Source organism: Juglans regia, chromosome 6 (assembly GCF_001411555.2).
Source record: "Juglans regia cultivar Chandler chromosome 6, Walnut 2.0, whole genome shotgun sequence".
Taxonomy (NCBI): domain Eukaryota; kingdom Viridiplantae; phylum Streptophyta; class Magnoliopsida; order Fagales; family Juglandaceae; genus Juglans; species Juglans regia.
The window spans coordinates 38,648,353-38,673,275 of record NC_049906.1 but is presented as its reverse complement, the minus strand read 5'-3'; the positions used below and the strand labels follow the sequence as shown (position 1 = coordinate 38,673,275).

At 37.5% G+C, this 24,923-nt stretch overlaps 1 protein-coding gene across 3 annotated transcripts in view; it reads left to right on the top strand.

Annotated features, from left to right (window-relative positions):
- The window catches only part of LOC108982470, an 80,872-nt gene extending 64,397 nt beyond the window's left edge, over window positions 1-16,475 (top strand). Inside the window, exons 11-20 of one of the 3 annotated variants that reach the window (XM_018953862.2) lie at window positions 8,433-8,722; window positions 8,807-8,928; window positions 9,031-9,073; window positions 9,164-9,255; window positions 9,599-9,647; window positions 10,682-10,752; window positions 10,885-11,004; window positions 12,447-12,547; window positions 15,007-15,052; window positions 16,103-16,475. In XM_018953862.2, coding sequence (XP_018809407.2) covers window positions 8,433-8,722; window positions 8,807-8,928; window positions 9,031-9,073; window positions 9,164-9,255; window positions 9,599-9,647; window positions 10,682-10,752; window positions 10,885-11,004; window positions 12,447-12,547; window positions 15,007-15,052; window positions 16,103-16,153 — 985 coding nt within the window. In that variant the 3' untranslated portion in view covers window positions 16,154-16,475. Of the gene's footprint in view, window positions 1-8,432; window positions 8,723-8,806; window positions 8,929-9,030; window positions 9,074-9,163; window positions 9,256-9,598; window positions 9,648-10,681; window positions 10,753-10,884; window positions 11,005-12,446; window positions 12,552-15,006; window positions 15,053-16,102 lie in introns of all 3 variants that reach the window. The other 2 variants (XM_018953871.2, XM_018953879.2) reach the window with 2 other exon arrangements.
- Window positions 16,476-24,923: the final 8,448 nt, after the last annotated feature.

Genomic DNA, 24,923 nt, shown 5'->3' with positions numbered 1-24,923 from the left:
TAACCTAAACAAGTCTGAAATTGTACCGGTGGGAGCCATGGTAATATTTCAGATTTGACTAATATTTTGGAGTGTAAGATTGCTTCACTGCCGCTGAAGTATCTTGGTCTTCCCTTGTGGGCTCCTCACAAATATGTTTTGATATGGGATGGGGTTATTGAGAAGATTGAGAAAAGGTTGGCTGGATGGAAAAAGTTATATTTGTCTAAAGGGGAAAAAATTACTTTGATAAAGAGTACGTTGTCTAATCTTCCTACGTATTTTCTTTCACTTTTCCCTTTGCCAGCTGGGGTTGCTAGTAGAATTGAGAATATTTATCGTAATTTCTAATGGGGAGGAGTAGGAGAGAAAAATAAGTTTCATTTGGTTAGTTGGAATAAGGTTTGTCAACTGGTTTCTTGTGGAGGATTGGGGGTGAGAAATTTGAGGTTGTTTAATAAAGCACTCCTTGGAAAATGGATTTGGAGATATCATGAAGAGAGAGATGCTTTATGGAAGAATGTTGTTGCTGTTAAATATTGAATTGAGTGGGGGGATTGGTGTTCTAATGAAGTTAGAGAAGCGTATGGAATGAGTTTATGGAAGGGTATTAGGAAAGGTTGGGGGAGTTTTCTAAATATATTAAATTTAAGGTGGGGGAAGGGAAGAGGATTATCTTTTGGCATGACATTTGGTGTAGAGAATCAGCTCTTAAATCAGATTTTCCATCTCTTTACAGGATTGCAAGGGATCAAAATGTTGCTGTGGCAGATTACCTTCAATGTAAGGATAATAATATTCTATGAAATGTTGACTTTATTAGAGATGCAAATGACTGGGAAGTGACTGTTGTTTCAGATTTTCTGGGAAGAATTTATAACTCAAAGTGATTCAGGAAAGAGAGGGCAGGCTATTGTGGGATCATGCTGGAAATTTCAGGTTTTCAGTCAGTTCTTATTATAAGGTGCTTAATTGTCATTTTGGCTGTGTATTCCTCTGGAAAAGCATTTGGAGGGTGAAGGTACCTACTAAGGTGACATTCTTCAGTTGGATGGTTGCTCCAGGGAAAGTATTGACCACGGATAACCTTAGAAAATGTGGTTTGTGTATAGCTGATTGGTGTGTCATGTGCAAGATGGATGGTGAATCTGTAAATCATCTTTTTTTACATTGTGAGATGGCAAAGTCGTTGTGGAATGAGGTTATTAGTCGGACAGGTTTATATTGGGTGATGCCTAAGGAAATTGTGGATCTCCTTGCATATTGGCGTGGTTTCGAGGCAAGGAAATGTGCTGTTGCCAGATGGAGAATGATTCCTTTGTGTTTAATGTGGTGTTGATGGCTGGAGAGCAATGAGAGATGTTTTGAAGACAAAGAGCCTTCTTTTGATGATCTTCGTTATTTTTTCTTTTCTACTTTGAGTTTGTGGACTAGGATCTTTGTAAGGAATGATGATAATGTACTGAATCTATTTCTGTCGTAGTTTCCTGCTTTCTAGTGTGTGGTAGGTATTTCCTTTGTATACTTCCTGTGTTTGGGCTGTGCCTATTCTTGATAATAAAATTCTTACTAATTATAATAAAAAAAAAAAATTGTAGTTATCTTTGCTGGGATTCAAGAACAAAATGACAGATAGTTTGCTTGTAAAAATTTTATTTCAGTTATTGTATATTATGTAAGAAAATCCAGCGGGAGTAATGAAATTCTCTGCATTATTTCCTTGCGTTCCATTGCCAGCTGGTATTTTATGTATGAGAAGTCTTTGTAATGCAAAGTTTATTTGGTACGGGATTCTTGAGAAGATGAATCATTGCTTGACTGGATGGAAGCGGCAGTATCTATCTAATGGTGGTAGGATTACCTAGATTAAGAGTACTTTGTCTGGCTTTGCTACTTATTTCTTGTACCTCTTCCTGCACTTTTTGCAGGCAAATCACTTGGAGAAATCACAATGGGTTTTTTGGAAGGTAGTGTGGGGGAGTAGTTTATGTTTCATTTGGTAAAGTGGACTAAGGTGTGATCTCTGGTCTCTTCGGGAGGATTTGGAGTCCGAAGTTTAGCGCGTTTAAAAATTTGAGCTCTATTGGGGAAACGACTATGGTGTTAAGCTAGAGATAGAGAGGTTTTGATATTAATAAAATATATTCTTATAAAAAAAAAAAAAAAGATATGAAGTTTTGTATATTGGTTATGGATGTGAACTGTGGTAGCTTGTGGGATTGGTGGAGTTCTAATGTGGTTGTGGGGTAGTCTGTTAAGAAATATCAAGTGGGGTTGGAGGGAGTTTGCTTACTGTACAATATTTGTGCTGGTAGATGGATCAAAGATATGATGTATGGTGTAGGGATCAGACGCTTGAGGCAGTTTCCCTCGAGTTGTTCAACATTTCTCATTTTTAAGGAAGCTTCTGTTGTGGACCACTAATAGTTTTCTAGTGATTCTCTCATGTAGGATGTATATTTATGGTGTGACACGACTGGGAGGTGGAGATTCTTCTCCTCTTTTTTTGTCACCTTTGGTTTGTGGATCCTATTTCCATTGTGCTTCGACTTCCTCTTGCCTCGAATCGTGCCTTTTACTGTACTCTCCCCTTGAAAAAAAGTCTTATTTTGCAGTTCAAGTCAATATGTTTGGACTCGTGGTCATATCATGAAGGGTTGCTTGTATCCTATTCAGTTGAGAAGGGGTGGTGAGGACAAGCTTTTCTAGGCCCCTCGAAAGCATGGGGTGTTCGAAGTAAAATTATTATAGGATGTGTAATCTTCCCATAAGAGTAACCCATTCCCAACATGGCAGAGCAAGGCCCCTCTAGAAGTGGCTTTCTTTATTTGTAATAAATTGGTGTTGCATGTGGATGAAGAGTGTGGAAACAATAGTTCATCTTTTATTACATAGTGAGGTGGCTAGTGCTCTTTCATATTCTCTTTTTAGCTTGTTCAGCATAGATTGGGTCATGCCTCACAATGCGGTGGATCTATTGACATGTTCGAATAGAGGTTTAGTTTCCATTGAGTGCAACATTAAGGAAGATGATTTGCTGCTGTTTGTTATGGTGTATATGGAGAGAGAGAAATGACTAGAACTTTGAGGATAGTGAGAAGACAATGGCACAATTCTGTAAGAGTTCTTCTTCAAAACCATTTACCATTGGAGGGCTGCTCATTTGGTTTTTATATTTTATATTTCAGGATTTATTACTTTTTGAGAAGGTATGCAGGCCGATCTCGTCAGGTGGGTTGGGTATAAAAAATTTGAGAACATTCAATCGGGCCCTACTCGGGAAGTGGCTATGGAGGTATAACATGGAACCGGAAGCCCTATGGAAATTGGTGGTTGATTGTAAATATGGAAGCTTGTGGGGTGGTTAGTGTACCAGAGAGGTAAATGGGGTTTATGGAGTGGGGGTTTGGAAGCACATCAGGCGTGGGTGGGGGGGGTGTTTAATTGCCATTCTAAATTAGTGTTGGGCGAGGGTTCCCGGATAAATTTTTGGAGGGACATATGGTGCCGGGATGATGCCTTAAAGGATTCTTTTCTAGCTATATTCTGAGTGGCACGTGATCAAGAAGCTTCAGTAGCGGACCTCATGCTTCGATCAGGTGACCAAGTTCATTGGAATGTCACGTTTAGTAGAGCGGCACAAGATTGAGAAGTAGACAGCTTTGAGGCTTTCTCCAGCCTCTTATATTCTGTGGTGCCAAATGGACAGCAATTTGATAGGCTATGGTGGACACCAATGGGTAAGGGTGCCTTCTCGGTATGCTCCTTCTACAAGTCCCTTACACTTTTACCAAACAGTCAATTCCCATAGAGGAAAATTTGGAGGAATAGGGCGCCTCCTCAAGGGGTATTCATTACTTGGACAACAGTCCTGGGGAAGATTTTGACAACCGATAACCTAAGGAAGCGCTAGATCTTCATCATAGATTGGTGTTGTATGTGTAAGCAATCCGGCAAGACAGTAGAGCATCTCTTGTTCATTGTGAGACAGCTAGTGCCTTGTGGACTAAAGTGTTTAGCCGGGTGGAGTTATTGTACGTAAGGCCTGCAACAGTGGTTGAGCTACTGGCTAGTTGGACTCTCCCGAGAGGTGTCCCAAAAATTAAGGAGGTGTGGAAGATGATCTTGATCTGCATCATGTGGTGCATATGGCAAGAATGTAATGATCGGACTTTCGAAAATAAGGAGCGGTCACTAGAGAAACTTCGAGCTTTATTTTTCCGTACTTTATTTCTATGGGCCATAGCTTTAGATTTTAATGGCCTAAATTTTCATGATTTTCTTGTTTCCTCTACTTCGACCTAGATAGATCTTATCTCTTGTATATCATCTTGTGTACTTGGGCTATGCCTATCATTATTAACAATATTGTTTACTTATCAAAAAAAAAAAAATTATTACTTTTTTTCCTTTTTTGTTGTATATACCTTGGGTACACGAGCAATAGCTCTTTTGAGCAGTAACTAATTTGTTGATGATATGTGTTGGATATGTGTAACACTTTTCTAGTTTTTTGGATAATTTACACCATGTTTAGTTATTAGAGCTTTTAAGAATTTTTGAAAAGCTTTGGGGAAAAAAATTGAGTTGTTTTTTTATTGGGTTTTGTAAAATTGGGTAGGAAACATGAGAAATTGTTTGGATACAAAAATTTTGAGATATATTTTTATTGGGGTTTGTGAAAGTGAGTAGATAGATTTTTATTGGAGTTTTATAAAGTTTTATTATGTGTTTTTCTCACAGAAGTCTTGGCCAATGATTGATGAAAAGCTTCTTTGGAGATTGAGTTTTTTAGATTTAAAAGAAGTTTGTATTGAAGTTGGTTTTCTGAACCCCTAAGGGTTGGATCAAGTGGTAAAGGCCTTGGTCTTGGTGGTATACTCTCTTCAGCTCTAAGGTTCTAATCAGCTTGGGTGCAAACAATTTCTAGGGGTTATCGGACTGGAGGAACTTCCCCTTGTATTATCCGAGGTGCACTTGCCGAAGCTTCTTGTCGAGGACCTGTGCACCCCGGGAGTAGTGGGAACTTTGTTCTTGGACACCCGGTGCCAATAAAAAAGGAGAAAATGGAAAAGAAAGTATGAAACAAATCATGACCTTTGTGATACCCCATACTAACTTATGAGTGTAGGTGGTGTATAGGATCCTACATTGCTTAGGAGGGAAATTTTTTACCCTTTATGATGATTCCAATGGGGCTTCTATTTTTTTTATAAGTAAAAGTAAAGGTTTATTGATATAAAAAGCATTGCCTAAGTACACCGGTAGTTTACAACAAACATGCAGGGCTTCTATTGTATGATTGACTAGTCCTTTTGGAGTGAGGCCCAAATGTGGTTTGGGATTTGGGCCTCCGTTGGGGCATTACAATTGGTGTTAGGGCCAATGTCAACCTAAAATGTGGGACATGAGCTGTGTCACCTACGATAGACTGGCCCGACGAGGACTTCGGGAATTGAAAAGGTGGTGAGAACTTCGTGTGCTTTGATTATCCAATAGAAAAAGGAAAGGTAAACATTAGGGAGATTGGGAGTGATTTCCCATCCCCACAATCCAAATTCCCCCCCCCCCCAAAAAAAAAAAAACCTTATTCAATGCTAGATTCAATGTTCATCTCCTCAATGCCTCCCATTTTCACCTTTGTTTCTTCTATCATTTCTTGATGAACCTAACCTTTTTAGGATCATGTAATGAAAATCCTGTTTGTTTAAATATGGCAACAAACAAAATGTTAAGTCTTCACCCCTTGTACATTTTAACAGATTGATGGTTTAGGTGGCAGCACCCTTATAAGTTATACAAAAGTTATGAAAAGATGTTTCCAATGCCCTAATTTTAGTTTGGCACAAACCCCAAGGCGTTGGCCCAGTGGTGAAGGCCTTGGTCTTGGGGTATCACTCCCTTCAAGGTCCAAGGTTCAACATCTCATGGGTGCAAACAATCTTTCGGGGCCACACATCCTTGTGAAAAGCAAGAAATTTAACCAGTTCTGTATAGGGAAACTTCCGAGGATGCAATGCACGGGACCGGGATTTACTTTGCAGGGATGAGTCCGAAGAGCCCTACATTGGAGAGGTTCCCCGAAATAGTTTGGCACATTAGATTATGTGGAGCCTACTTGGGAGCTTGCATGATCTACTTTTAGTTTAAATTTTTTTTTTTATGTTATTAGTTTTTTTTTATAAGTAAATAATTATATTGATATGAATAGGCATAGCTCAAGTACACAAGATGGTATATTATGAGGTTTTATATGGGGGTTCACTAGTTATATGGTTTGGGCTTTGGTAGCTTCAGCCCGAAAAGCCCAACTCTATTAGGGGCATTTGACGCCTATAGACATGCACATAATGACACATTGCGCCTTCCAATTACTGAGAAGATCTGAAATGTGCACCCTTCATTGAGATCCGACTGTCAAGATTGTGTTACGTCACATATTTTCACCTATTTTCATTCATTTTAACATGTCACATATTTTCACCAATTTTCATTCATATTAACGGTTGGAATTGGATGAGGGTGCTCTTTTGCAATCAATGGTAGTTGGAGGGTGCAATCTATCAGTTTTGTATTTTAAGGTGCATATTACAAAACACTTAATTAACTTTTCTTACAATGAGGAATCCTGAAGACCGTGCAAATGCAACATATCTTTTATCCGATTAAACCCCAGACCCATGTAACTCATCCCCATCACACAAATCAGGTAAATCATTGGCTTTTCAACAATAGGACGTTGTACCTAAGGGTTGAACCTTAGACCTGGAGGGAGCATTCCACCAACACCAAGATCCTTACCACTTGAGCCAACCCATAGAGATTACAAAATACTTGTTAATTAGAGGGTAGCAAGTATATTTTTGCCTTTTTTACTATATCTGATGAAGAAGATGACTGCAAATTTTTTGTATACGAGTTTTTGTCTTCGCTTTTCTAGTGTTAGAATGTAACTAAGTGTTTCTTTTGTATACTTCTTGTGTACTTGGGCTTCACCTATTACATTGTGTTTAATAAAAGTTGTTAACTTATCAAAAAAAAAAAAAGATGACTGCAAATTTCTGGCATCTATTGCTTTTGAGTATTTTGTGAATGTGATGCTTATATTTGTTTATCTTTTTCTCGTTTCTGTTTTTCTTTGAAATTCCTAGTGATTTTCCAAGGTCCTTAAACAATCACAAACAGCAAAATATTGTTGATGGATGCTGTTCATGGCACAGTTGACAGGTACTGTTCACAGAGATTTGCCAGAGATAAAATAAGGTGTAAGGTTATAGTAGGTTAGTCATGGAAGTACATGGAGCTAGTTTCTGGAAATAGCTTGACCACATGGTGCTAGACAAAGCTTCGTAGGTGTGATATTTTTTTTTTTCATTTTTCTGTTTAGTTGTCTAATTTCTGTGCAGTTCTAGTGACTGTTCAAAGGGTTATAGATGAAGGTAGGTATTGGTTTGGATGGTGACCTATGGCAATAGGGACTGGAATTCAGATTCTCTGTGCCAAACTATTGTCAAATTTCTTATTGCATGTAGCTGTCATCGAGGTATGCTATGATTGGGAATGCTTATCTGCAAGGATTTGGGTTAGAAGATGTGTAGCATGCATTTTCTGTTTGATTGATGCCTTTGACTGTTTGCATGACCTAGTGAAGAAGGTTTGGATCTCACACTAAACAGACACAATCTGTGCTTACAAACAGAGTATCTAATTTATCATTTTCTTTTCTAGTGCTGATTTGCTGGACATATTCTGTTTGAAAAATTCTTCTCATCAGCCAGTATTCACTATCTCACACCCCACACCCTATGAAAAAAAAAGAAGCTATAGGTGTGGGGTATGGGACTGAATAGTAGCTGATGAATAGAATTGCTCATTCTGTTTTGAAGTACTGAAGTTTCAGAATTGCCATGGTTTTCACATAAGATGATAGTATTTCTAGTTTTGATATTATGCAGTTTCTGTAGCCAGTGATGGTTTGGCTGTGAGCTTGTAGTCGATTGCTACTTAAAAAAAAAATATTCTCCGTGGTTACAAGATTGAAGTGTACTGTTAAACACTCTCTTATGTTTTTAGAGAGGGATTTTTCAGTACATGGGGCCCTTAGCTTGGTTGTTGGTTTACAAATTTTTTTGCATTGATATTAGATTTATTTAAGGATGATTTAGATGATGGGTTTTGCTTTCCATATTTCATGGACCCTTCCCCTAAATCCCTTACCTTTGTTATAATATTACCTATAAAAAAAAAAAAAAAAAAAAACCCTTACCTTTGTTTCTGCATGTATCCAAACTAACTTTCTGTTCACATTGAAAAAATAGTAACTTTCTTGGATGTCTTGCAAGGTCATATACTGATAATCAGTTCTTGCTAATTATTGCATGGCAAGTTCTGCATATGCTCTTTTCTGTCTCTTTTATGTGTAGTCCTCCTGATGTGTCTTGTTTGTGTACCAGGAATTCTGCAGCCCATGATATTTCTGTACAGCTTGATGTTACTCAAAGTGATGCGCATGATGCACGTTATAGTGAAGAAACCACCAGTAAGCAGGTAACATTTCGTGAACCTGTCAGTAACAATGAGATGGATGACCCAGAATCAGAGGGAAACCAGAATGAAAGAGAACCTTCTGCAAACTGGAGTTCAGGAAACTCCCCTTACACTACTGCGATTGACGATTCTGGCTCCTCATTTTCTCCTTATCTACCAGCAGTCCTTGAAGAGCCTTCTTCTTCCTTTTCTGAAGGTAGCTCTTATTTTGCTTTCAGTTCTATTGTTGTCTCAGCATTGCTGTTGGCTATTTGAAATTTATTAGATTTCCAATATTCAGCTGCAGATGATGATCCATTACCGGCAATAGAGGGACTTCAAATATCAGGTGAAGCACTTCCTGGACAGCAGCTCCAGGCATGCGGATATTCAATTAATGGAACAACGAATTGTAATTTTGAGGTGCATTTCAAGGATCGGTGATTTGAATTTGTCATCTCATTTTTTGGAATATTTATGCTTTATACTGATATTTATTTAATGTGATAATTTTTCCTCTACAAGTGGGTACGGCACTTGGAAGATGGATCTGTCAATTACATTGAGGGTATTCTTTTTATTTTCCTTGAGCGCTTCTTCTTGTGTTTTATTCCTATGCTTATGTAGAATGTGGGTCTTATGGATTTTCTGATGACAGGAGCAAAGCAACCAAACTATCTTGTCACTGCTGATGACGTTGATACATATCTTGCTATTGAAGTGCAGCCTCTGGATGACAGGAAGCGCAAGGTATTATATTATATTTCAGTTGCTGGGCAGCCTGTCCTATCCACATCTCTAGCACTTTGCATGTGTATTTAACCTTTCCTTCTCGATATTGGTTCTGAGCTCTCATTATGATTTGAGGCTTGAAGATATTAGAAAGTTGTAAGTTGGTAAAATACTTAATATCCGGCTTGCTTCTTAAATTTTTTAGTAATTTGGGTAAAAAAAAATTAATTGTGTATTAGGCTTTTAATATTTTATTTGCAGTTGGCAGATATTAATAGTTGTACGTGAAATTTGTTTGGATTTTAAATAAAATCATTATCCTCCAAGTTATATGAATTCATTTTTCTCTTTGTAAATACAGGGAGAGCTTGTAAAGGTTTTTGCCAATGAGCACAAAAAGATCACTTGTGGTAAGTATTTACGTCTGATGAATCTAGTTTGAATTTTTTGTACTTTGCCTTTCATGGCCTTCACTTATGTTTTCAACTTTGCTTACCTTTGCATTCTTCTTCGCTGACTCTTTCTATCGGGGTGCTCTTGGTTTCTTAAACTTGGTTTTTGGAAGAAGAGGAGGGAGGGGGGAGAAGCATTGCTTGTATTTATATTGAAATCTTGGTTTCCTTATGCATTTGAGTTGGGCTTTGTATTCCCCTTTCACTTGTTTGGCTTGCTTAATGAAACTTGTTTGTCTCATTGGAAACCTATTGCCCACAGCCAGACTATCCTTCATAACATGTTTTTTATTCAATTGTGAAGTTTTGGAGAATTGCTTTTTTTAAATGTTGGGGAAATGTAAGGAAAAAAGAAAAAGAAAATGCATTGTTAAAATTCAATAAACAAGTTTTCTAACTTTGAGGTATTTCATCTGTTATTATAGGGTTTGGGGTTAGTTTTTCATCACCTCATATTTTTGTCAACATTTTCTGGCTGGATAAGTAAATTTTTCCACTTATATTAAAACCCCACTCCTAATATGATCAAACCTTGAATATGTACGAGATACTGTTAGGGCTTAACATCTTAATAGCACCTCATTCTAGGGCTTCAAATGAGACTTCATATTTACCTTATTGTATTTGGTTTTGCTTCCTTCTTGTGTTTCGTATCATTCCTGATTCTACTTCTCAAAAGGGTGACAGCTGTATACAATTTGAAAAGAGAAAGGCGATTGCAAGTTTCCCAAGATGGGACATTTTGTTTTTGGTCAAGTTTGTCCCAAATTGAGAATCGTTTCTATATGCACAATAGGACTTAAAACTTTTTCTTTTATTTGGACGCTTCTTTTGCTGTGGGTAGCCTACATTATGTTTTCTTTGAATTTTGTTCCCTTTCGTTTTCCATTTAACAAGATAGCCCTATATATCTTTTTTTCCCTATATATCTTTTTTTTTTTATGCTTTATATATTGAACTTGAAGGCGTTACAATTATTGACTTATTTCCAGATTCTGAAATGCAAAACCACATAGAGAAGGCTCTTTATAGTGGTCATGCTTCATATAAAGTATCTTTGTCGGTATGGCTTCTGTGGAAATCCCCTAGTTTCTATTTTGTGTTTCCAATAAGTTTATTGAGTTCTTAAATCCTTTTGTTTCAACTTATCATTTTGAGAAGAGGCTTAAACAATTTTATAAACAACTGTTTACAGATTGGATACCTTGATATATGGGAACCAGCTACATTGGCCGTTAAGAGGGAAGGTTACAGTGTCAAGTGTAGTGGACCAAGTGGTGTTGTAATCACTGAAAAGTTTTCACCAACCATCAGTGTATGTTTCTTGCTTAATCATTTTGATATTTTTATGAAGATCTTTGCCAGCTTAAATTGTATTAGTATCTACTTTCATTCAGCTTTATAGAAGTCTAGTCCTTATGCACTATGGCACTCACCCATTACTTAAAGTTGTTCCCTTGGGCTGATCCTCTTGACCTGTTGAAAAACATTAGAAAGGGATGGACGATTTTTTCTCGACACACCAGATTTGTGGTGGGGGACGGTTCCAGGATAAGCTTCTAGCATGATATTTGATGTGGAGATAAGGCTCTTGCATAAGATATTGTGGATTCTGTTTTCCCCGTTCACTCCTATAATGTCACCGCCAATCAGAAGAACAATTCTTTCCCCTGGAAGAAAATTTGGGGCAAGTCCCCTTTAAAGGCTTTTTTTTATGGCCAGCCTTATTGGGTAAGATTTTGGTCATGGACAACCTACAAAAATGGCAGATTATTTTAAGTGAACAGTGTTGTATGTACAGGGAAAGTGGCGAAACAGTGGACCATTTGTTGCTTCATTGTGAGGTTGCCAGAGGTCTGTGGGATGATTTCTCCAATAGAGTGGGACTTACATGGGTTATGCCTAGGAAGGCAGCTGCTCTCCTCGCCAGCTGGAGTCTATATGGTGTTCCACAAATTGTAGCAATTTAGAAGATGATTTTCATATGGCTTCTGTAGTGTATTTGGAGGGAAAGAAATAATCTGAGTTCTGAAGATAAGGAATGTTCCTTGGAGGAGCTTAGAATCCTCTTTTCCAACATGCTATTTCTTTGGACAATGGCTATAAATTTTAATGGGTTCAATGTTTATGATTTCCTTGTATCTATTTCTTTTTCTTCTCAACTAGCTGTCTCCTTCATATACGCCACGTATAATACTTGGGTTTCGCCTAGATTTCTATTAATAAAAATGTTACTTATAAAAAAAAGTAATTGTTCATACCTTGTGGAGGGAAGCGGCAAAACATTACAATGAAACTGGAAATTTCTTGATTTTGTTGGAAGTGCACTTCATGTGACATCCTACCTGATAAAAATCAACACTAATTTGGGTTGTTGGTTATTCTTTGCATGCATGGCTATGATTTTTATGGGACTATAACGTACAGGGCTTACATGCCCTGGCATTGAACTTATGCTCTGGTACCTAACACATAACCACATCCATCCATGCATAGACGTAAATGTGAGCATTTAGGTGCATATGTGGTATTGAAAGGAACAAGATACCTTGATTTGTTGATAATGTTAGGATTTTTGACATATAAGCTAATATTTTGACACTGATTAATTTGCCAACCATATCTTTGTGATGTCACTGGTCTTTGGATCCATTGGGATCTCTAATAGGGTGCCAACTATAAATATAAACTAAATCTATTCAAAATAAAGTTTCTGGTAATTCTTGATTTCAGTTTCTTCTTTTTTGCTTTTTGCAGGTTACAATTCCCTATGGACATCATTCAGAATTTTTAATAACTGGCTCCGGTGGTGTTGAGCAAGTCTTACGAGCCGATAACAACTCAACCGATGTTAGCGGGTATGTAAGTAGTGCTTCTCAAAGCAAAAATTAAAATAAAGTAAACTTATTGTACTATGTTCCTTATTTGTGCAGCCTACTGTATGTGGTGGTGATTCCCACTGAAAGAAAATCATTATAGACCAATTAATGTTGATAGAACCTAAGTACCAATACGAGTATGCGACACAATATAGGTGCAATGAAAACTGTGACTACAATATGGTAGGGACATCAGGATAAATTAATTTTGTTTATGTTTAAAAGCTTTTGAATTGAAAGGTAACTAACAAGCATAAAAAGTTAGATGGTATATTACAGCTAAGAAAAGTAAGGGTTAAAATTAATGCCCCCTTTTACAGTTAAGTATTTTTTGTACAGCAGGTGGGCTAGGCCCAACAAAACGTCATATGTGCTAGGTTTTAACTTTTTTTCTCTTTTTATTTTTTCTTCCAAATTCAAATAAGCATGAAACGTGAAATGAGGTAGGAATTTAGACCGATGTCACGTGGCATGGGTTGTGACTAGGTCAGATCTTGGAGCTTAATTTGATTTGCTGTATTTTTCTATTAATAAAGTTACAGTTTTTATTTTAAAAAAATTGCATTATTTGGATCCATCATAAATAACCCATAAAAAATTAAAGATGCATCAACAGCCCAGATCTATGAAAAATCCATCACTTAGGACACCTGAATCTTATGTCAGCTTATACACCATCGTAATCCCTTGCCCTTTAATGTCCACGTTCCTGATGTTTTAAGCATGAAAGCTTTCTAAAACAAAAACACTGAGGCACAAAATAGCATAGCCCCTAGGAAAGACGCAAAGAAGGCAGGATATTATGTCCAGTTTCAGATTAAGAGCTCCATGCACTCAAGCGTCACTTGTTGTATGCCAGTGCCGTCTTTCTTTTACACTAATCAGTTGCTGTGTTTTTTAGAGGAAAGTTTTGGTCGTCATGCGCAAAACACTCCAGTTTTTGTTTCACTTCTAATTTCTAAAATTTCTTTTCAAGTTTTTTTTTTTTTTTTTTTTGTGTTCGATTTAATTGTATGTATAATTAATTGCTTTTGTCTCAAATGTATCCATGTCCTATACCTATCCATAGGAAGTTTCCGTAGTAATAGAAATCCTACTTGAATATGTCAGTGGCTCGCCGATATTAGTATTTCTGATTAGTCAAAATATGCTATAGTAAAGCATGCGAAAAGGGGGTTTAAAATAATACTCTTTAAGCGACATAGAAACTTGGGTACACTTATGTTAAACCATGCATACGATTAGGTTTAGTCCTCTTCCATGCTTCATGGAGCTGGGGCAGAAATCATCCTCATCTCCTGTCTGAGTGAGAATCTTTCTTCATACCTCTCCAATTTTTAGCTTATCTTTCTACTGTCATTGTCATTTAGGGCTGCTACCTGCCCTAAATCAGCGAGAGCAACCCGTCCCAACCCATGCCCACCCGTATCCGTTGAATGGCCAGTGGATTGGGAGGCCACTCGCCTAGGCCCCTGCCCCTTAGTGAAACTGTAATTGATCAGGGGTTCAGAAGCCCTAAATCCAATTAAGGTTTCATTTGACCCCTAAATTGAATGAGGACTTCAAAATTGCAACCCTAAACCAGACATAAAAGAGAAGACAGTAGACACACAAATCCAAACTCCACAATCCACAAATTTCAACTCTTAACTCCAAACCCACGAAAATTTTAAATCCAACTAACTCACCTGACTTGGCAAGGCAAGACTGAGACACAGAAAATGAGATCGAGAAATTGAAATGGTGACTGAGACGGAGAGTGAGATGCTGCTTGCTCTCAGTGGAGAGCTTGAGATCCTCTAAATAGAGAGATGGAAAGGAAACAACGAGACTGAGAGACTGAGACCAAGACACGAAGACAGAGTTAGAGACAGACAGTCACATACTTAAGGCTGTAAATGGCTGAGGTCGATGAGTTGTGTGGCTAAGGGTTGTAAACCAGAGAGAAACGGAGGAGACACTGAGGCAATGTGTTCATGTGTTGCATGGCTGAGGGCTGTAAACAACATTGCGTGGCTGAGGGGGCTTGCTTCGGGCTGAGGATGAAGAGATGTAAGAGAATGAAAAAAGAATAAAAGAATCAAATGAAATGAGAGAGAGAGAGAAGACAATGTAAAGTCTTCCAAGTTCTCGTATTTCATATGTTGATTGACACTCAGCTATGATATAGTCGATTTCAAATGGGAAGGATATATTTATCTTGCCTCCTGAGAATAGCTCCAAATTAAGTTATTGGGTAATTATAGATGTCACGAATCTAAAGCTTTGCTTCTCAACCTGGTGCAGCGTTTTTTTTTTTCTTTAAACTTTGTTTGATGGTTTATATTTATAGTAATTTTTAATTGTTGTTCTCTTTAATGTAGTCTGTTTTATGACTTGTTTTTCTTTTTCAATTTGAATGACTCTTTGCTTTTCTCCTTTTTTTTTTACTCATGCAGTTCTAGAGATACCATTGTGCTCACCTTGAGATTATTCATCCTAAGGGTATAATTTTCTATTTCCTATCTGTGTTTTTTTATTTTTTGGCCACATAGAACATTAACTTTTTTCTTTCTTTGCATCTACTTCAATATAGCATTTGTATGTACCTACAGGTGTGTGTGTGTATGTGTGTGCGCGCGCTCTTTTTTTCAAATGTTGTGGAACTTGCAATTGCAATATTGATATTACAAGGCACAGATCATCAAGGAATAAATGGATTTGTAGAGACCCCTAATTTGGTTGTGTATCTAGGGCTACCTACATATTTCCTTAATAGTACCGGAACTATCTTGATCTGTCGTGTGGGAAATCCAAGGGACGTGTTCCACAAACAGAAGGAGATGCTGCTGCTGGGATGTCGGTTCTGGGGTGCCATGGTGTCTCTCTCTGGAGCAGTTGGGGGTACTGGCCCACGCAAAAACAGACAATTACTTGTCTGGTTAGAGATGGAAGTGGAGAGGGAGAAAGTATAGAGAGAAGCAAAGATATTGGGCCACATTGTGTGTTTTTGTCTCAAATTCAGAGATGATAGTTGAGAAATTGATAGTGGGGAGGATAAAATATAATATTGAGGAGAACGGAAGAAAGATAAAGAGAGGATAGAGAAGACAATACTTCTCAAAAATAAGAAGAAAGAATACTGATCAAAAACAGAAGAAAAAAAAAAGAGAAAAGGGGTAGGAGAAAGCAAAGGGCCACATTGGGGTTGATCATGTTTTACGACAACAAGCCTTAAATCCCTAAAAACAACTGGGTGACATCTGGGTGTCTTTATTTTTCAGAAAGACTGCTTAAGATTTTTAGTGGTTAAAAAATTTATAAACGAGGATTTCTTGATTAGTTCACAAGATTTTAGAATGTTTAGGTTTGTTATGTATTTATTATGTATGCTTCTTACCTTGGCAGTTGGTGGGATAAGAAATTATGCTTCTATTAATTGCGTATCTTTTGGTTATTTGACAAACTGGATCCAGTCAATTTTGGATTAAGCTAACTTGGGTTAAGAGGTGGCTTGACTTGTCCTTCTCACAATGTAATATTTTTTCTTTTCAGGCTGGTGAGAGGAGAAAAGGAAAGAAGAGGGGTCTATTCTTTAACAAGTAGCGTACATATATTCTACAGCAAATTTCAACTCGGAAAGAATATGGTTTTGTGGTTTTCTAGTTACGCAGTTGTTTTCCTGGGTGGCTGCCAAAGTTAATAGGGTGGCTTCTGTTTGCCATTTTCAGTATTTATAAGAAGGAATGAGTTTTGAGTTGTAATCGCCAAGAGTATGCAACAGTTTTTTTTTTTTTTACCTCCATGCTCTTCTCTCTCTCTCTCTCTCTCTCTCTCGGGGGGTGTTCACACATAGTATTCATGCATCCACCTATGCACATTTGTTTGTTCCCAATTGTCGATGTCCAAAGTAATTTCTTCATTTTCATTCTGGCTCTCAAATCGGGATGCATCCCCCCAACCCCCCCTTTTGTTTATGCCACGGTAATTTATGGCCACTTCCTTGAAATCCGAGAGAACTTTGTGAAAGGGGGCTTGATATGTCGAGACAATGGGGGGAGAAGGGTTCATAAGCTGAACGCAACCCCAAATCCTCATTAATTCAATATACCCTAAAGCTTGGATACTAAATCATTGTCGTCCCTTTTCCCCTGCTACATTGCTATCTTCATATGCCAATTTCTGTTCTAAATAGGGATGTTAAATCGTGTTAACGGGTCGTGTTCGTGTCGTATCAAGGTATATACATTACACTTAATAGGTCAACACGAATATGACCCGTTAAAGATTTTGTATCAAAATTTTAAATCCGAACATGACATGGTAAGATAATGAGTTGACACGACACGATCCGTTATGATCCGTTAATGAATAAGAAATAAATTGACACGACCTGTTTCGTTACGTTTCAACCCGTCTACATTAATGGGTTGAACAGACATGATATGACACGACATGATCCGTTTGACTTAATTGATTTTATATAAATAATATCTATAAAAAATTAACTACAAGTCTAAAAATACAATTTAAACAAATATGATCTACACAATTTGTAATAATATTCATTATTACATCTCAAATATAATAAACAAAACATGCAATGAAAATATATTAATGTTATAATTTCAAATATAATAAAAAATTAAAAATATAGATCTAAACAAATTTAGAACTTGAAGAAGGAAGTGGAGCGTTCTCCTTGTCCTTTAGGTTTAAGGGTATAAAGGTAAATTTAATTTTCTTAACGACCCGTTATGACCCGTTAAGCAATCGTGTCTTAATGGGTCAATCTGTTTTGACCCGAACCCGTTAAGGTTAAACCCTAATCCGCTTTTATCGTGTCGTGTTTGTATTAGGTTAACGGGTCATGTCACATATTGCTACCTTTAGTTCTAAACAACCAAAGATGTGTTTCATAGACTTGTATGAAGAATAAAAGTTTGACTGAAACAAACGAAGAATACTTCAAAGCCTAAGATTTTAGTTATATATAAAATATAGAAAAATTCTAGACATAAGTCTCACATCCTGTACACTCACTTAAAAACATTTCATTTTACTTTTTTACCCATATAATGAAAATGATTTCAGACACGTTTGTGAATAAAATAGGATAAAAATGTAAAATGACATGTTTTTAAAGTGAGTGTACAGGATGTGGGGCTTATGGGTAGCATGACTCTAAAACATAAGGAATACCTTCAAGCAGGTTGGGCTGTCCAATCCCAAATAACATCCCTCCAATAATAGTCCTCCACGTCAGTGTTTCAATTTACATATCATGCATTCATTTTACAGAAGATAAAAAACTCCACGAAAAGCTTCCGCAAGTCCCATGCCCCTCATACTGACCAAATCCAAAGAAAACAAGCTTCCATTTTCGGTGCCCCCTTCGTCTTCCACACTGACCAAAACAAGCGATGGACTGACCGAAAGAAAACAAGCTTCCATTTTTGGTGCCCCCTTCGTCTTCCACCCTGACCAAGTCCAGAGAATACAAAGTCACCATCAGATGGAAATACCTTGTTTGAACTTGTTTTTCACTCTGGAAGCTGTTCGAAGATTGGACCAAAACCATATATGGAGGATGAGCACATCTGTGTAGATAATCTTCTTGAATGTCTAGGTCCAATTGAACACTTTTCTTCTCCTGGAGCTTTCTATGGGGTCTGTAACTAAATTGCCGGACTCGTCTATTTAGAAATTATAGTTCTGACTTGTCGATTACTTCAAGTATTATATCAATGAATAAACAATGCAGCTTGTTGATCATTATAATTTATTGTCCTGCTGCAGGTCTTTGATGGCTATGGGGGTGTAGATGCAGCTTTGTTTATCAGAGAGAACATTCTTCAATTTATTCTTAAGGACGCTCATTTCCCCATTTATTTATCTAATGGCCATGGGTGTAGACGGCTTGAAGGACGTCTGGTTTTTCTGCATTCTCCAAGGTCTGCTTTCGTTAGAGGCAGTGAGGACCTGAGGTGCACGAGTGAATGGCTTTCAGGGGTGCAATCAGATGAAAAAGGGTGTATTTTACCTTTTATGAAGTAGCTTACGTGTTTCATTCTAATTGGAGGCTGTTAATCCCACAAGGTCAGCCGATCTGTTTCAAAGAGGAACTCAAAACATAATGAAACCCTGTCGAGATATGTGTGTAAGGACAACATGTTCGTTGCAAGCTATGCAATTTCCTAGAGCAAATAGTCTCTCCTCTGCGTTGAACGACTACTTGGTCAGGTAGATTGTTTCTTAAGATTGCTAAAGCTCTGCCATATATCCACAAAATAAATAAGACCTTATAACAATAAAATGCACAACATTGCAAACGGAGTCGATTGGGGTGCATAGTACTTGCTCCTGCTCCCCTTCCTAGTTCCCTTAATGAACAGAACAAATGATTCATTATGCTAACCCTCAAGTAGATTGAAGAGCCAAGCATGCCGACAACTATATGTCATTTATGTTTTTAACAAGTAGATTACAACACATCATATTTATGTTTTGGATAAGTAGATTGCGATATATCGTTAAACAACGTGCAGCTTAAAGCACATAAGCTCGTGCAGACAATCGACGTCTCCCATGTACAGTTGGAGAATTAAATGACATAGTTATTGGTGGTGTTAAATGAGTTGCATCCAAATGCCCATTGATAATGAATCTAAAATAAAATAGGGTTATACACAATCCAACCCAGAATATATGTTTTTTTTTTATAAGTAACCCAATCTATCATGTCTATGTTATAAAGCAAATAAGAAATTCCAATTCATAGTTCAAGTAAAGAAACAAAGAAAATCCATATAGAGGTCATTGTTGTATCTTTAAACTATCTCATACACTCCCAATGCCTCTTTGTCACCTTTTTACCATAACCATTGTGCATCAATATGTTTGTTGGCTGGATGGAACTGAATATATTTATCCAAGGGTAGTATGTTAACCTTGATTCAAAGTATTTTCCTCCAACTTACACATCTATTTTTCCCCACATGTTAGTGTTGCTACTCAGTTAGAGAAGCCACAGATTTTTTTTGTGGGGTGGTTTGGGGGAGAAGGTAGGGCCCCGAACCCACGGGAAAACTTTCTTCTATCTATCCAACAAAAGAAGTTGCATTGCACCTCTACCTGTACACAATATACAAAATTGTCAATAAAAATTGCGAATAAAAAACAAGCTTAAACAAACATGGTTATATGACAATGCACTGACGTGTTACGCTCCGATTGCCAAAGTACACTAACGTTTTTAGCATCGATGTATCTCAAGGAGGAAATAATGCAGTAAAAGACAATTTAATACATGTGAGCAAACCATACCAATTTTCCATTGTATTTAGCGCACCCAACGAAGTACTGGCCAGGGTTACTATTAGTCCACAATGTCCTCGTCGGAGTTCATATGCCGCAAAAGCATATATTTTCATCCGTTGTCAGTCTAGTAGACCCCAAGAATTTCTAGACAACAGCTTAAATCAGGAAAAGAAGAAGAAGAAGGAGAAGAAGAAGAAGAAGAAGAAGAAGAAGATAAATACTACAATTTATGACTATGGAGGAGTTGAAATAAAAAAAAAAAAACAGAGAAAATAGATTTTTCAACTTAACCCTGTTGGGGTCGCGACTTCCTCTTCATGTTGTGTCATCACTTACTGTAGGCATTGTATGGGTCTGCGATGTCGAAATGGGAATAAGGGGTAGATGGGGATGGATTTCAGGAGGCTGGGGTTTTGAAGTGGGAGATGATTTTGGGAGTTTTTATTTTTTAAATCAAATTAAATTTTATTGATATAACCTCTATAACAGAGATTGAATACAATGGGAAGTTTCCTCCATATCAATAATCAAGTCAGTGATGCCCAAAGCATTTTTTCCTAAAGTATGAGCAACTACATTCACTTCCCTTTCGATGTATTTAACTGACCACTAATCAAAATTTTTGAGCATTTGTTCAATGTCTAAAATGAGCATTCCTATGCTAGTCCAGCATGCTTTTGATCCTTGGATAGCCCTGACCACCTTGAGACCATCTCCCTCTAAGACTATTTTCCTCAATCCCAAATCAATGCCGAAAAGAGTTGCTTGGAGAGTTGCATAAGTCTCTGCTAAGAAAGGGTTTGGGAACAAGACTCTTTTTATCCTCATTGTAGCCATAATATTACCATCCAAATCACGCACTATGAACCCAATCCCTACCTTGCACTGAACACTGTCTAACGCAACATCCCCATTGATTTTAAAAACTTTCCTTAGAGGAGCCTCCTAGCCACCTTCTGGATTGGTTGAGTTTTTTGCCTTGTTTGTCACCTTAGAGACCAGCTCTTTTAAATCTTGCAGTAGCTAGATTGATTGCTTCACCAGAGTATTAGGGTGAGTGAAAACATGCTTAAAAACATAATCATTCATCATCTTCCAGATCCTCCATAACATTACTGCCATCTCTTCCAACTCCTCCTTATCTAGCATCTCTCCCATTGCTTCCATAGTGTCCTTAAGACCTTTATTAATAACCCTACTCTTCTAAATTTTTCTTGAGCATTGCCCCCAAACATCTCTTACTGAGGTACATTCCCCTAAAGCATGCTCAATTGATTCTGGCTCTTGTAAGCAAAAAGGACAACTGGGATCATCTACTACTTTCTTCTTGAACAAGCTTAACTTGGTGGGAACTGCATTGAGGCAAGCTCTCCATAAGAAAACCTTTCTTGCATTTGGGAGTGCTAGCTTCCAAATCCTTGTCCAGCTTTCACTCTTAGAATTGCTACATAATGGTTGACCTTGTAATCTTTCTTGTAATTCTCTTTTAAGATAGTATGCACTCCTTAGTGAAAGACTCTATTTGCAATGCACCTCCATATCAATTGATCAGGCCTATTGCAATGGCTTGTGGGGATTTTGCAGATAGTTTATGCTTTAGCAACTGAGAACACCTCCTTATGCAATCTGAGTTTCCATTGCTTTGTGTCTATATCAATAAGAGCAGCTACATTAGCATATGCATCTAGTATTCTAATTGCACTTTGAGGCCTGAAGGATGTAGGTTGAGGGATCTTTGTCTATCCATATCCTTGTTGTTTCACCATTGCTAATTCTCCAAATAGTCTCCTCCTCAAGAAGGGATCTTGCTGATAGTAAGCTTCTCCAAACATAAAAAATAAAATAAAATAAAAAGGTTACTACCTATCTTTACCGGAAGGAAACCAAACTTTGGGAAGTATTTAAGCTTGAGAACTCGTGCTGCTGGTGAGTTTAGGGTCTGCAGCAATCTTTAACATTGCTTTGCCAACATTGCAATGTTAAAAATTTTTAAAATCTCTAAATCCAAATATTGCTCTGTAAAGTATATCAATTAGCATTTAGTTTACGTAATATGCTATCATCCATATTTTTGGATAGTGAATAAGGAGTTGGCTATAAATTGTAAGAGAAGGCTACGAATAAAGGAATCATAAAATATTCCAGCAACGTGTTGCTGAGGTGGGGTTCCTCACAAAACAAACCACTTTTTCCTTTGATTTATTCACAATAGGTAAAGCACGCCAGGTTGATCCTGCGTCTTTTCCTGTCGAACCACCAATTACGCGATAAATTGCTCGTGCTCGTCACATTTTGGCATCAGAGCAGGTCATGGGGAACTCTCAAGTTGAGCATTTGGAACAACAAATGGCTAATTTTGGGAGCCTTATGGAATGCTTCATGAAAATATTCGAGGAGACAAGTGCGAAAGTGGATTCTTTGGCCAACAAGAGTTCGGGTGATGGAGAAGGATCGGGGTCAAGGAATAGGAATGGATGGAACTATGGCAGTGGGAACAACTCAGCAGTTCCCAAACTGGACAAGTTGGACTTTTCGAGGTACAATGGCCTAGACGATCCGACCAGTTGGATCTACCGGGTGGAGCAGTTTTTCAACTACTAACAAACGAAAGAGATTGAAAAATTACCGTTAGCATTTTATCACTTAGAGGGGGAGGTGCAGATGTGGTACCAATTATTTAAAGATACCGAACAAATCACATCTTGGGAGGCGCTAAAAAGAGGACTTCGTATTCGCTACCAACCCACCATGTTTGAGGATCATTTCAGCACTTTGAGCAAGTTGCGCCAAACGGGAACAGTTCGAGAATATCAGTTACAATTTAAGCAACTTTTGAGTCGAGTGGGAGGCTTGGCTTCCGCGCACCAACTGGGGTGCTTCATCAACGGACTCAAGGAGCCCATACGCACAGATGTGCAAGCTGCAAGGCTAGCGTCCATCACAGATGCTATAGGCATGTCCCGATTATTTGAAGCAAGACACGATAAGAAACTATTGACAGTAGAGGCCAAACAATTTGAGTGCATGGAACCAACGGAACCCCCGTTGCCTTTGGCAAGTTTATCAAGAACAAAAGCACCACCTATTCAGTGTCTCAATCCTGGCGAGTTACAAGAAAGGAGGAAAAAAGGACTCTGCTTTAATTGCGACGAGAACTTTGTGCCCGGCCATCATTACAAAAAATTATTTTTGATCGAAGGAATTTTCTCTAAAGAAGAAGAAGAAGTCGTAGTAGACTACGGGTGATCAAAGCTTAATTTCTGAAATTTTTCCTTGAGGACAAGGAAAATCTTGAAGAGGGAAGGAATGTTACGGAGGATTAAAATGGAAGGTGCGCAGCTAAAAAGGAAGGAGCTTCCAACACATTTATGGCTATATAATAAATAATTCGTTTAGGCAATATTACTCTGTTTTAGAAAGTATTGCTCTGTTTTCGAAAGTATATCAATTAGCATTTAATTTACGTAATATGCTATCATCCATATTTTTGGATAGTGAATAAGGAGTTGGCTATAAATTGTAAGAGAAGGCTATGAATAAAGGAATCAGAAAATATTCCAGCAACGTGTTGCCAAAGTGGGGTCCCTCACAAAACAAACCACTTTTTCCTTTGATTTATTCACAATAGGTAAAGCACTCCGGGCTGATCCTATGTCTTTTCCTGTTGAACCACCAATTACGCGATCAATCGCTCGTGCTCGTAACACAATGGTTTTGGAAAAATGCTGCTAGAAAAACATCAGGGCCAAAAGAACTTATGGGATTCATCTGAAAAATAGCTTCTTGGACTTTTATGGTAGTTGATCAGCTTTTAATTTCGACTTCCAAGCGTAGAAGCTGTCAAAGTAATACAAGGGTAAATCCCAAGATCGAATTCACAGGGACAATGAGAATTTAGCAAACATTTCATTTTTGCAAGACAACATATTACCGTTTGTAGTGACACGAAAGTTTAAAATGATAAGAAAAAAAGTAAACTAAATGAGCTAGCTATGAACAAAAATAATAAGAAAAGAAAAATAAGTTTTAGAATTTAACCGCTCACAATATTAACACCTAAATGGGGCTATTTACTGAGAGAGTGTGGAATGAATTATGAGAGAAATTGTCGGGAAGTTCAAGCATAAGTAAAGCTGAAAATAAAAGTGAATCTATTTTTCTAAAATTGCTAAGAATCAAGAGATTTAAAGAAAATGTACGGAAGTTGACTTAAACTTGTAAGAAACAATTAAACAAACACTTGGGATGCAAATTTCGCTCACTAATTTGGTGATGGATTTACTTCTCTTCAACCATTCTCTCATTCCTAGAAATCATGGTCGGATAATATAGCAATGAATCACAATTTTTATTTTAATAAAACTACATGACAAATTATATGACAATCATAGAAAAGTGAAAGAAAAACATCAAAGTGATGTTACTTGTTCAAGTATCAATTGTGCCTTCACGTCTACAATTGATCTAAACCAAGAACAAAGAAATCTAATCTTTTCTAGATGCACATTGAAATATAATCCATCAAGTTAATCATCAAAAGCACTAAATATTGAAGAAAATCCAACCTCAAATAGTCTTTGGTTACTCATTGAATCCCAAGCTAAAAATCTAGCCTATCATCTCTAGATTAACAAAATGCTCAAGAAGATTAAAATCTAACATCACTAAATACTGTTTCAAAGGAAAGTTGCTGAATAAAAATATACTGTATCCCTCAAAGATGCTGAAATCCGAAACTAAGAAGAATAAAAACAAGCGGAAAATAAAATGAAATAACTGTAAAAAGAACTGGAAATTAAAATGAAGAAGAAGAGGAACGCTGACTGGAAAAATAAATCTGAAAAAAAAAAAACAAGAGAGCGGCGCACAACAGAAAAATTTCTTTTTAGACTGTGCGTTGCCGTTTCAGCCCCCTTTCGTCCAGCCCCGTTCTGCGTTTTGACTCTCAGCTTCGTGCGTTTTGGCTCTCTGCTGTACGTGTGTGACTTGCTCGATCCACGTCGTGCGTCTGCTGCTGTGCGTTTTGCTCAGCACCTCTCCATTTCTGCTACGCGTT